The 13205-nt window shown below is 60.3% G+C and overlaps 1 protein-coding gene across 13 annotated transcripts in view; it reads right to left on the reverse strand.

The window, feature by feature from the left end:
* Positions 1-13205, reverse strand: part of ABLIM2 (actin binding LIM protein family member 2) — a 170234-nt gene that overhangs the window by 88044 nt on the left and 68985 nt on the right. For all 13 annotated transcript variants that reach the window (XR_009737171.1, XR_009737167.1, XR_009737166.1 and 10 more), the window contains exons 5-6: positions 9578-9704; positions 6612-6705 (exon numbers count right to left, since the gene is read on the reverse strand). Coding sequence is in view for 2 of the 13 variants with exons in the window: in XM_061420938.1 (XP_061276922.1) it covers positions 6612-6705; positions 9578-9704 (221 nt within the window). In the remaining 11 variants the exon portion in view is untranslated. The remainder of the gene's footprint in view (positions 1-6611; positions 6706-9577; positions 9705-13205) is intronic.

The following is a 13205-nucleotide window of genomic DNA, read 5'->3' on the forward strand; positions in this document are numbered from 1 at the left end:
GCTATGGGGGAACACAGGGAGAAGGCGACCATCTCCAAGCCAGGAACCCAAAGGGCAGGTACCTGGAACTCGGAATTCCAGCCTCCAGAAATGTGAGAAATGAGTGTCTATTGTTTGAGCTTAGCGTTCATAGCATAGCAGCCCAGGCTGACTAAGACAGGCTCATAAGGTCAAACACAGTCACGTCTTCACGCTTTCCATCAGTCCGCGTCGCTGCTTGGTACTGTCTTGGTGTGCCCACGCTAGCCGGGGCATTCGCCGTCATCGGAACATGGCTGCACCCCCCTGCTCCATCGCCCCCCTCCCAATACTGTCCAAGAAAGGCCTCAGCTGTCAGCCCCTGGGGGTCACTGTGCCGCCGACCCCCCAGCCCCCACCCCCAGCAGGCAGCACAAGCCCCTTAAACCCAGGTGGGACTCAGGGTGGCCCAGATTACCAAGGGGATCAAAAGCCCATGAGATTCTGTAGCGTGTGCCTTCACAATGATGCTGCGTGCCTTCCGACAAGTGGCTGTCGTCTTTAATCAGGCAGAACAAGGCTCATTAGGAGCACAGCCTCCTGGGGCACTGAGCGGGCTCTGCTCCTCCCCGACCCCCAGGCAGAGGGGAGGGCTCCAAGTGCACCAAGCGCATTGGGCTAGGCTGGTACCACGGAGAAATGGCAGAGCCTCTGGGTTCCCAGCCCCCTCCCCTACCTGCCGAGAGGAGCAGGCCAGCCCTTCCAGCTCCCTCCTCCAAGTGGGAAGCACAGAGGCTGGGCCTCCCGCAGCCCATCAGAGGCAGGCACCTCCTGCTCCTCCCAGATACCTCCACGGCCTCTTCCATCTCAGGAGAGCCGGCCTGGCCTCCGCCTACTTTCTGAGGCCTCCCCTGGGTGCCCCGCCCCGCAGGGCCAGCCCTGTAGGGAACACGTTCCCCCCCAGCCCAGGTTGGCCAGCTCCCTGTGGCTGCTCCTGGCACATCCCCAGATTTGAAGCTAATTTAGTCTCCTTTGCGAATGACCAGAACCGGATCCAGATCTTAAAAGATCTAATCAGAGCACGCAGATCAAATGACATTTACCGAGAAGCTCATCAAAAACCTTTAGCAAGAAGCATGTGGCGGGGGTGGGTGGGGGCAGGGTGAAGGAGCCCACACAGAGGGCTCTGCCACCCCAGACCCGCCCAAGGAGATTTCACCCCAAAAAGAAGAGCCTGGCTGTGTGCCATGTCAGCAAAGACCCTCCCCAGAGCCCCTGACTCAGCCTGGACCCACGGCTGATGCCACTGGCCTCGGACAGGCTCGTGCTGGGCTCAGGGGCTCAGGGAAGCATGTCCAGGCTGGCGTGGCCCCCTGGCCCTGCCCCTCTTTCACCCCCACTCGATCTGGGGAGACTGCTCCAGGACAGAGCCGCGTTCCCTCGTCCTCTGCTGTCCCCAGGCCCTAGAGCAGAGCCGCACACAGAGGGGGTATCTCATAAAGACATTCGGAATGGGGAAACAGCATCCACCCGTCGTGCATAACAGGGTCCTAGGCGACAGGGGGACTCTGGTCAGAGTGTGGGAGCAGAGAGATAACACACTCCACCTCCAGACACCTCAGCTATCAAGGCTCTGAGAAGTCCTGCGGTGAGGACATTGGCCCAAGGTCCTTGCAAGGCTTCCCCAACCCAGATGCCTGGGAACATGGTGACGTTGATGGCTGAAGACAAGGAGTGGGGACGCTGCTCCTTGCTGGTGCTGAGTGGGGACGCGGCGTCAGGCTGCAGGCAAGTCAGCGTGTGCCTGCACGGGGTCTCCATGTGTGTGTCTGCGGTGTCCACGTGTAACTGTTTGCGCATCTATCTGTGTGTGTCTGCGTGCCGGTGTATATCTCTGTGTGAGTATTATGAGTGTGTATGTCTGTGTATGTGAATCTGTGTGTGCGTGCGTATATCTGCGTCTTCGTGTGTCTCTATGTATATCTGTTTGTGTATCTGTCTGTGTGCCTATGTGTGTATCTGAGTGTGTGCGTCTGTGTGTGTCTATGTGTATGTCTGTGTGTGTGTGTCTGTGTGTATCTGAGTGTGTGTATGTGTGTCTCTGTGGGTGTGTGTGGACACAATGAGCAAGGATGACATTTAAATGCTAACAGTAGTTTTTTTTCTGGGTGATGACATTCATTACGGATGATTTTTGGTTTATTTTATGACAAGTGTTCCTTCTGAGCATGTTTTTAAAATAAACACATTCATTAAACTTTAAAAAGAGAGAGAGAGAGAGAAGCTAGGGCCTGGAGAAGTTGACTTCACATTCATTAAATTTTAAAAAGAGAGAGAAAAGTTGACTTCAACTCTGTCCTTAGGAAATGCTTTTATTTGTCCAGAGTCGGGGCTTGCTTTCTCTCTGTGATAAAAGTCCTGCCGGCTTATAAGGGTGAAAAGGAAAGTGCTGGAAAGGAGAGGGGAGAACAAATCTGCCAGCTCTGGAGTCATGGAGATGGTCCACTTGAAATGGAGAAACATTCAGGTGACCAGCCCTGCACCCCTCAGGGGGCCTCCAGGCAGAGGAACTCCTACCACGGTCACCCTGGGAGCCCAGCCCCCAGGCCAGGGTGGGACAGTGCTCAGGAAGGGTCTGCAAGGTGAGAGGAGGGTAGAGGAAGGAGGAGTAGGAGGAAGGGAAGCAGAGAGGAAGCAATAAAGGAACGAGGGGATTAATTAGTGGTTCCAGAGGGACCGTGGGCTTCTCGTTACCACGGAGACAGCCAGGCTGCAGGAGGCAGGTAGGACCAAGGTTAAGGAGGGTGGGGCTGAGCAAGAAGTCCCCGCACCCCCCACCCCCCAATTCCCACCTGTTCCTGCTAATACCAGTGAGAACAAGAGGAGAAGGTAGTGATGGGGGCACCGAGCCAGGGACACTCCCTCACTGGGCACCTCCCCTCCGGACCAGACGCTGGTTGGTCTTCTCAGAGCCCTGTCCCCTGGCCACGCACCACCAGCCCACTTTCCAGCTTGCTCCACAGAGCAACTACATCCCCGGGAGGCAGCCCTGCAACAGGGCTGCTCCCACGCTCCAGGGGGCCAGCCAGCCAGCCAGCCGGCGACTGGGTGGGGGCTTGTGTCAGCCCTTCCCGGGTCCCCTGTGGACCCAGTGTGGAGCGGGCTCATGGGGACAGACACCCCAGACACGCAGGATGCAGGCAAACACGGGGTAGCGGATGCTGAGTATTTAGCGTGGCTGAGGGAGTCAAAGGCACATTTCGCGGGCGGGCAGGCGCCTGCATGAGATGGCTCCGGGCCCGGGCACGCAGACGCGGCAGACTTCTGCAGGCGGGGAAGGGGCCCCGAGCTGCTCTCCTACTCGGGCTCTGGAGAGGAGAGCCTCTTGGGAGGCAAGTCGGCAGGGTGGGGGGTGGTGGCAGGTGCCTCAAGGGTCTCACCCCTGCTGATCAGCCTGGCTCCCAGCAAGCCCACCCACCCTCTGCCAGCACGGCCTCCCCACCGGCCCAGGGAGCTTCCTACCTGCATGTAGTCCTGGCACCAGAGCCCAGTCCAAGCAGTCGCCCCACCCCCACCCCCGCCTTCCCAAGGCCCCTCTCCAGCGCCCCTCCGGGGACAGGCCAGCAGGAACGGACACCCTCACCCTCCAGCCGGCGGTCTGGATCCTTCTCGTCCTGTTTGCAGGTCCTGTCCCCGGCCGGCCACCTGCCGCCCCCCCCACCGCCCCCCAGTAAGAGCCCTCCGCCTGGCCAGCCGGGTCGCCGGCAGGCTCTGGGCCGAGCCCAGGCAGCGCCGCCGCGGTGACGGCCGCCCCCCTTCTGCGGAGCCGGCTGCGGAGCCGGCTCGCGGAGAATGCTCTGAGCTGCACGGGGCCCCGCCGACGACTCAGCCACCACCGCGCCGGAGCTCACCCGCAGGGGCGAAAACAAAGCATTAATCTTCCCGGGAGGTTCTTGCACCCTCCACCGCAGACCTGCCTTCCTCCTGCTCCTCACGGTCAAGGCGGACCAGGGCACGCCCCACTCACAGTGCCCAAACCCGGAGCCTGTGCTGGGCCCAGCATCGAATATCAATCAGGGAGCTAACAGGCAGACGGAGCAGGCAGACGGGTCCCTCCCTGCCGTCCGAACCCAATCCATCAGGGGAGACCCCTCACCTCACCCGCTACCCCCGGGGGCCACCACCGAGCTGGGGGGACGTCCTGTAGGGTCCCCCGAGGAGATGCTAGCTCGCTCTGAGGATGGGGGCCGCTCCGCAGACACACGGCAGGTTCAGGACTGGGAGAGGCAGGGCAGCCACAGGGTCCGGGTCAGGAGCATCCCACCCACACACCTGCAGCAGCGACCCACAGGCCACAGAGCCCGAGAGGCCCCCACTCAGGGCTTCGGGTGGCACCGAAGCAGCACAGCACCCACCAGCGACTCCACGGGGAGAGAGGCCGGGGGGCGGGCAAGAACAGGCACTGGACGGGGGGCCTGGCTGGGCAGCCTGGGTTCAGGTGGGCTCGGCCCCCCGTGGGGGTGGCCGCTGGCCTAGCACGTGTTCTCCCGGACACAGAGATGGGCCTGGGGGAGGTGAGCAGAGCATGCCCTGGGGAGGGAGGTGGGGGTGCTGGATAGGGGCAAGTCAGCATCCCATGGAGACACTTGACTGTGAAGTAGGAGGGGGAGGACAGCAGAGGGGGATGGGAGCTGTTCATGGAGCCACTGGGGGGATGCCTTGTGAGAGAGGAGGTGGGGACCCCCAGGGAGGAAGGGGGACTGCAGGGCAGGGTCAGGCCTCAGAGGCAGGGATGGGGGGGAAGATGCCTTGTGAGAGGGGAGGTGGGCCCCCCAGGGAGGAAGGGGGACTTGCAGGGTCAGGCCCCAGAGGAGGCAGGGTGGGAGTTGGGGGGAGGACGGCTTGTGAGAGGGGATGTCTGGGCCCCCAGGGAGGAAGGGAGCCGGCAGGGCAGGGTCAGGTCCCAGAGGCGGGGATGGTGGGGAGGATGACTTATGAGAGGGGAGGTGGGGCCCCCCAGGGAGGAAGGGGGACTGCAGGGCAGAGTCAGGCCCCAGAGGAGGCGGGGTGGGAGTTGAGGGGAGGACGGCTTGTGAGAGGGGAGGTCTGGGCCCCCAGGGAGGCAGGGTGGGTTCAGACCAAGAATAGGTGAGAGGGTGTGAGCGGGAGGAGGGACAGAGCCTTGACCAGGAAGCTTCGCAGATAGCCCTGAGTGACCTTGGACTCCCTCTCGTTAACTCTCAGTAAATCTCAGACAAGGGAGGTTGTGGCTGGCAGGCTGGGGTGGGGCGGGGAGCAGCCCCCAGGAGGAAGGAGCTCGGAAGCTCTGGAACAGTCTTTGGAGCCCTGCGGCAGGTAGGGCCCTGGTGGGGGAATTCTCCAGAATCCTCGGTCCTACAGCTGGGTCGGGTGGGAGGGGAGCTGACTGCCCAGAGCAGGATCTGCAGCAAAGGGCTGGGTGAGGAGAGAGGCCCAGGACGAGGGGCGCCAGGTAAGGTGTCATGGTGGGGTGCGGGGGAGGGATGCAGCGTTCGTCCACGTTCAGAGGATGTGGGTACGGACACTCAGCCTGCTCACCACCCAAGAAGACACAAGACGTCTGGCAGACCGGACGGCAACCATCTCATCATGTGACCATCTGCGCAACTGCGTCAGAAAAACACGAAGACCCCAGAGCAGAAGCAGGCAAGTCTGATGCAAGGTAACTGCAGTGCAAGAACTCTGATTGACTGACCCCAGTGTTTAAACAGGCAACGCTGATGAAAGGGAACTGAAATTCAAGGAGAACTCTGATCGGTTAAAAATGACAAAATTCAGCACCTCTAGGGGTGGGAGGGGGGCATACGACAGCAAGGTTCACATCCTCACTTGGCGCAGGATTTCATGGAGATTACACCCAGGGTGGGAGGTCAGAATAAACTTTTTGGAAAGCACTTTATAACTTTCAAGAACCCTGAAAACGATCACAGTTGTTGGCTCGGTTTCCACATGTCCGTGAACTAACCTTCAGGAAAACTAGAAAGACAATAAAAAAAGATGCTCATCTCAGTGTTATTTATCATAGCCAAAGGGTGGAAAGCCGTGCTGTGTCCAACACGAGAGATCAGCTCACACATTTCTGGTCTAGTCCTGTGATGAGACACGGTGCAATACGGAAGCGCGCTCATGAAGGAGGCACCTGTGAGACAGATGCCGTCAGAGGACAGCAGGGCGTACATCTCCATCTATAGGAAACGACCAGAAGTGGAAATTCTACAGAAACCACTAGTAGACTGGCGCTGCCATGGGCCTGGGGTGTGGGGGAGGAACAGCTAAGGGGTACAGGCTCACTTTTAAAACCCCCAAGACTCAGATTCCCATCTAGATCCCAAAGGGCTGAACCAGGATCGCACAGCTGAGGGAGTGTGGCAGGGAAGGCTTCCTGGAGGAGGCGGCACTCACTGAGCAGAGCCTGGACTGTGTCCTCTGGCAGAGCTGGGAGGAAGAGGGAGGGAGAGGCTCAGGGGCGTGGATTCCTGCACAAAGGAATCCTTTCAGATCCTCTTGGTTAAGTCCCAGCGGGGCAGGCAGGTGCCAGGGCCCAGAGCAGGACTTAGAGCAGCGGAACCTGCGGGGTCGGGTCCCGAGCCCCGCCTCCAAGCTGGCCTCCTCACCTCCAGCACGTGTCCCGTGATGTACTTCTCACAGCCGTCACAGCGGATCCCAAACTTGGTATGATAGTCGGCCTCGCAGTAGGGCAGCCCATCCCTGCAATAGAGCCGGCAGTCAGGACGGGCGGGGGCACCCTGAGGACCCCCAAGGCCCGACAGTCCTCACTAAGGAGAGGGGCTGTGTCCAAGGGGCAAACGCCCACTGCCTCCTACTCCAGATAACAGCGGGCCCTTGGACGGCGTGTGCTGAGCACTTACTGGGCTCAGCACAGCCCCTCAGTCCTCCTAGCAGCCCGATAAGAAATACCACAAACATGGTCCCATTTCACAGGTGCAGAAACCAAGGTACAAGAAGTGGGGCCGCCTGCCCAGGGGTGAGCGAGGGGCTGGTGGAGGGCTCCAGACAGCCCAAAGAACCAAAGCCACGTCTGGGAAATAAAAGAAGTTTCTGCAGATGCGACTCTTCATTCCAGTTTGTTCTGTCCAATGTTCAACATCCGGGTCGGGTGTAAAATGGTCTGTTTCCTCATCTGGTGGCTTTCTGTTCCTTCTGGGGCATGCTTGTGAGACGACAAGGGGGTCTGACAAAGCTGCCCACGCCGGAGACCAGGTCTGGGGGTGACAAGATGCTAGGTGGGGCAGGTATGCCTTGGGACTGACCCTCACTGTCCCCGGGCGTGGCCTGGACCTTGCGCTGCTTGGGAAGGAGCTGGAGAACCACACGCAACGCGTTCATGCTGCCCGTGTGTGGCGGGCCAACTCTGTGCAGGGCGTAGCTTGAGGCTTTGGGGATTATGGACGAGAGGGAAGTACTGGTGGGCGCTGCTCCTGAGTATCCATCCGGGCAGCTGCGGGCAGGCTGCTCAGACGCTGGGCTGCCTGCACTGGGCTGCAAGGTCACAGCTGACCTGCGGGTGTCAAAGGACGGGAAGGCAGGCACAGGCCTGAACAGCGTGCGGCATGTGGTCAGAGCTCATTAGAAGTTGATCGTAATTATCACGATGAGGTCGACCCAGCGGGGCACGTGGCAGGGATGGTGTCAGGACGGTGCCAGCACTCCATGTGGGGTGGGGTGGGGTGCGGCTGGGCAGTGGTGACTGGACAGGCGGGCACTCAGATCCCCAGTCCCAGTGGTCACCTAACCTGCCTGGGCCTCAGCTTCCTGTCTGTGAAGTAGGGGTCGTAAGAGCATGGTCTGTGTATGACAAGGGATGACCAGCGCCTGGCACTCGGCGGGCACCTGCCAGCTGCTGGCTGAGGCCATTGTCACTGTCACCATCATTGCCAACCAGGACGGCCCCCTTGGCCCGGGCCCGGTCCATCAGGAGTCGGGTGTGGAGGTGGCTTGCACAGTGGGTGGTGATGGAGGCATCTGGTACTCTGGCCCATCTCCCCCAGCACTGCTGGTGTGTTGCCATGTCATCAGTTTGGTCTTGATTTCTGCTCAGCTGCCAACAGAAGGGAAGGTTTCTCAAGCTGTCAGCAGAAGGAGCTGATGGCACCCTCTTTTCCTCGAAGCTCGGGACATTGTCTGGGTCCCACGGACGCTGGCGGGAGTAGACAGGCATGGAGTGGGGTCCTGGTGCTTCTCGCAGTCCCACTGAGAAAGCACTCCTTCCTTGCACAGGCGATGGAACATGTCAATTGAGCCCCTAGGGTCCACCTTCGAATGTCCTGACCTCAGGGCCCCGATCACAGCCCCTCAAAAAGGCTGTACATGCAGCAAACACAGGAGGTTCAAAGAAAACGTCTCCATGGCAACCCCAAGGCCCCTCCTCCTGAGTTCCGGAGGCTGCTAAGTAACACGCACGCTGTGTGGGTGAGCTGCTGCACTCTGGGGGCTGGGAAGCATTTTATTTTAAGTGCTCGGTCCCCAGGGCCGCCTTTGCATGTCACTCACTCCTTACTCTGAAACAGGAAGCAGAAACTCACCCAGCCTGACCCAGCCTGGACAGACTCATCTTGGTTTCCCTGGCAACGCTTGACTTTGAGATAACTGTAGGTCCAAATGCGTTTGTAAGAAGCGATACAGAGGAACCCGGATAGCCTTCCCCAGGGTTCCCCAAAGCTCACGCACCTTACAGAATCAGCGGACAAGGTCCGCCAGGAAACTGACGTGTGTGCACGCAGTGACCGGATCCCCGGCGCACACGCACCTCACGGACAGTGCACGCATGTACATGTGTGTGTGCTTCGGTCTCTGCACTTTTATTGCAGGAATTTTTTTTTAACCCAATCAATTCCTGTGATGGTTGTTTCCCCAGAGCATCAAGAACCAGCACAGCCATTGATAGAAGTTGTCCCAAACGCCCCTGACTGGCAGGAGACAGCCGCTCTGCCCTCAGAGAAGCTGCTCCGTGAGCTCACTCCACGACCCTTCCTTCCCCTGTGCTGTCCGGAGGCTTGCCGTCCCTGGGGTCTCTGGGGATTCTAATGCAGCCCCCTCCTGGCCAACCAGCAGGCGCTCGGACCCTGATCTGTACAAGCTCCCTCCCCACGCACCCCAAACCAGCCACCCCTGTACCCTGAGCACCCGTCAGGGACCCCACGTCAGCACTACGGCAGAGGACAGCTGCACCCGTGACCCCTGAGCCTGTCAGCCCTCCCTGGCTCTGTGGCCAGCAGCCTCGGGTGACTTCCACTTTGTGCTCGTCGGGGATCCGGGTGCCAGCGAGGGTGGCAGGTCCCACAGGGAGGGCGACACCCAGGGACGGCGCTTGCCCCTAGGTCAAAGGCGGGAGCACTAACGCCATGGCTCATTGAACAGAAATGAGCGTCTCTGTGTCAGGGAAGCCAGGCTGGTGGGGGGGGCAGGACAAGGGTTTTGGGACAGACAGGCCAAGTCCTGGCGTCCTGGCGGGGCTCGCCTTGCAGACTTGGGGTGGAGGCTGAGGCCAAGAGCACCGGTTGGACACAGGAGGAGCCCCACCCCCTTCCACGCCGCAGGTGGGCCGGCCCCGCCCACTCACTTGCTGATGTACTCCGCGTTCAGCTGTTTGCCGCAGGTCTTGCACTTGAAACAGCCCAGGTGCCAGTGTTTGTCCAAGGCCACCAAGGACTGGCCATTCTTGATCTCGGCTCCGCAGCCCCCACAACCTGGAAGAAAGAACGTAGCACAGACGTCATCCTCCCGGGCGAGGGGCGCGGGGCTGCGGGTGCCCGCAGCACTGGGACGTCAGGCCCATGCCATGAGGGCAGGGACAGCGGGCAGGACAGAGGGGAGCGTCCAGCATTGAAGGAGGACGCTATTACACAACAGCCGATGTGACCATGTGGAAAACAAACCCTGAAGCTCATTCCTGCATGCATTGAGCGCTGACTGCATGCAGTCCAGGCCATGAGCCAGGGATACCTGGATGAACCGATGGAGGCCCCGCCTCCCAGAGATGGGCTTCCAGGCCTCGGCAAGCAGATGTGGACTCGGACAGAGGCCCCTCACACTGGGGGCTGTCCTGAGAGGGAGGGTCCCTGGGCCGCAGGGTGCCGTGATGGCAGGAGCTCTGGTGGCCCCTCCGCCCTCCTCTGTGGGCGGGTGAACTCTAACCCTAACCGTGCCCCCTTAGGAAAGGTGCAGAGATAGAGAGGTCAGAGGCCCCCACGCCTGACCTCCAAGTGCTCGCCTGCCGTAACGCCCCTTCCAGGAAGCCCTCCAGCCTGGCCTCTGAGCTTCTTCTGTGCCGCATCTCGGACGCCGGACACTCTGACCTCCTCCTGCACTCCGGGTCCGGGTCCCAGCCCAGGTTGGAACCAGGCCCCTGGCAGTGCCTTGGTCCCCAGGTGACTGGTGCTTTCCCACCCACGGCCCCCAGCCTGCTTTGGGCTCCCGGCCGGCCCTCCGCTCTGCCACTCCAGCCATGCCCATCCCTGATCAAGCCACCCTGGGCCCTCACCTAGCAGGTGACCCCGGGTACACGCACACTCTCTGCCAATCTCAACCAAGGCCATTTTGCTTCCCCGGGCTTTGGGCAACATCTGGAGACAATTCTGACCATCCCAGCTGGGTGGGGAGGGGTGCTCCTGGAGCCTGGAGGCCAGGGATGCTCTGCACACCCTCCAGCACACAGGTCACCCCCGCAGCAACGAATCATCAGGCCCCAAATGTCAACAGTGCCCAAGTCAAGAAAGCCTGCTTGGAGCCTCCGTTCGGGTCTCCCCAAGTGGGCAACACAAAAGAGCCTCCTGGACTGTGCCAGGCAGACCTGGGAGGAGGCAGACCACTGGCAGTGGCTGGAAACACGGACCTTGGAACCAGGCTGCCCGCCAAGCTGTGTGACAGCGACCAAGTCGCTTCACCTCCCTGTGCCCGCTAAAACAGGGACGCACTTCATGGGGACGATAAAGGAACCGGCCTCACATGGCTGTCAGGGGGTGAAGAAGATTAACGGAGGCCTGTGGGCTGGAAGATGCGTTTGATAGACGAATAAGCGCACGTGAACACTGGAGTTACCCCTGCTACTGCTGAGAGGAAGCCCACGTCTCCTCTCTGCCTCTGGCCGCATCAGCAGCGCGCCCTCCCCCAGGGCAGGGTCCGAGGCTCAGCCCAACGTGCCACCTGCAGCTGCCGGGGGACGTCCCCCTAAACCCAGCCTCCTCACTCGTCCCCCCTGAATTCGGGGTGCAGCCTCATTAACAGTGAGCTGTGAACACGGAGGCCAGAGCAAGCTGCAAGGACCGTTGTCATGGAGACGCAATCATCCTTTTCTGAAAACATCTGGAGCTCAGCATGGGTTCGCACTGCTTTGCCAGTAACGCTGGAACCTTGTGTGAGGAAGCCAGTCGACAACTGCTGTCAATGCCGGGATGTCCTTGAGGAGTGCGCCCCACAGCCCAGGGCAGAGGTGGGGCAGAGGTCACCTGGAAGGTCTCGCTCTTGCAACCTGGGCCTGGCTCAGCCATCACAGCAGCAGGATGGGCCTGGGTCCCTTCCCCAGCATGACCTTCTAGAATCTTCCAGACAGTTTCCTCGTTTCCCTTCAAGTGCCCCCTCCTCTGCCAGGCCTGATCACGGGTTCAAGGCCCGGCCCTGTCACTAACAGGGTGCATGAGACCCAGGACGTGCCGGGGGCCTCTGAGCCCCAGCTAGGGTCTTGGGGCGGGAGTGGGGTGAAGCCCACTGTCCCCTCAGATCTAACTGGGTCAGGGAGCTCTGGGTCAAATCAGAGAGTGACCTTTGATAAGGAACCCACTGGGTTCCAATTCTTAAAAGTGCCTGAGAAATTATGGGCTCGACCTGGGATTTCTCCAAGGAACTGGACTGAGTGGGAGGAGCTGTGAGCAGCCACTGGGAAAGATAAAGCATGTTCAAGTGCATCTGTCTAGTCAAGGCTATGGCTTTTCCGGCAGTCATGTATGGATGTGAGAGTTGGACTATAAAAAATGCTGAGTGCCGAAGAATCGATGCTTGTGAACTGTGGTGTTGGAGAAGACTCTTGAGAGTCCCTTGGACTGCAAGGAGATCCAACCAGTCCATCCTAAAGGAGATCAGTCCTGAATATTCATTGGAAGGACTGATGCTGAAGCTGAGATCCAACACTTTGGCCACCTGATGCAAAGACCTGACTGATTGGAAAAGACCCTGATGCTAGGAAAGACTGAAGCCGGGAGGAGAAGGGGACGACAGAGGATGAAATGGTTGGATGGCGTCACCAACTAAATGGACATGAGCTTGAGTAAACTCCGGGAGTTTGTGATGGACAGGGAGGCCTGGAGTGCTGTAGTCCATGGGGCGCAAAGAGTCAGACACGACTGAGCGACTGGACTGAACTGAACTGAACTGAAGTGCATCCCACCCTCCCCCAGGCCATGACTGCAATGCGGTGGGGGTGGGGCAGGAGGGATGTTGGTTCTGGGCACCCTACAAGGCAGATGCATCCCACAAGGCAGCCGCTGCACCCCATAAGGCAGCTGGCGGGCCTGCTCCTCCCCTGGGGCCTGGTCCCCGCCTCATCTTTCCATGTTACCCCCTTATCGAACCTCACAGCCGCACCACGGGAGAGGTTCACCCCATTTCCAGAAAGGGGAACTGAGGCTCTGGCCCCATCACCCACCCCTGAGCACGTGAACAGAGCAAAGTCACGCAGGCAGAAGACACGGAGGAGCCTAGGGCCTCTGCCCGGGTAGTGAAGACCCAGCCCGCCTGTAGCTCCTCACCAGCACACACCCAGCAGAGGCCCCGGTGCCAGGGCCCCACCCGCTCCTGCCCCTCTCCCCACCCCCTGCCTCTCGTGGCCTCCAGGTCCTCGATCCGAGGGCGACCCCAGGTTCAGGGTGTGACCCCATCCTGGCTGGAACCACGGGGGCTCCTCACCTCAGACAGAGCTGCCCCATCCAAGGCCCCAGGTTCCCACCTCCTGGCTCCCCCCCACCAGGCTGCCCCTCCAGGCCACCACCCATACCCACTACTAACCCCACATCCATCCTCAAGGCCCAGAGCGGGGATACCGCTCACCCAGGGCACACAGGTGGTGAGAGGCAGGGTCCATTCCATGCAGCCTGGCCTCAGAGCTGCCCCTCAACTGGCGTGGCGCTGGGCCTCTGTGAGCCAAGCCAGGGGTGGTCCGCACACCCTTCCAGAACACAGGTCACCCCCACAGCTTA

This window comes from Bos javanicus, chromosome 6 (genome assembly GCF_032452875.1).
Source record: "Bos javanicus breed banteng chromosome 6, ARS-OSU_banteng_1.0, whole genome shotgun sequence".
Taxonomy (NCBI): Eukaryota; Metazoa; Chordata; class Mammalia; order Artiodactyla; family Bovidae; genus Bos; species Bos javanicus.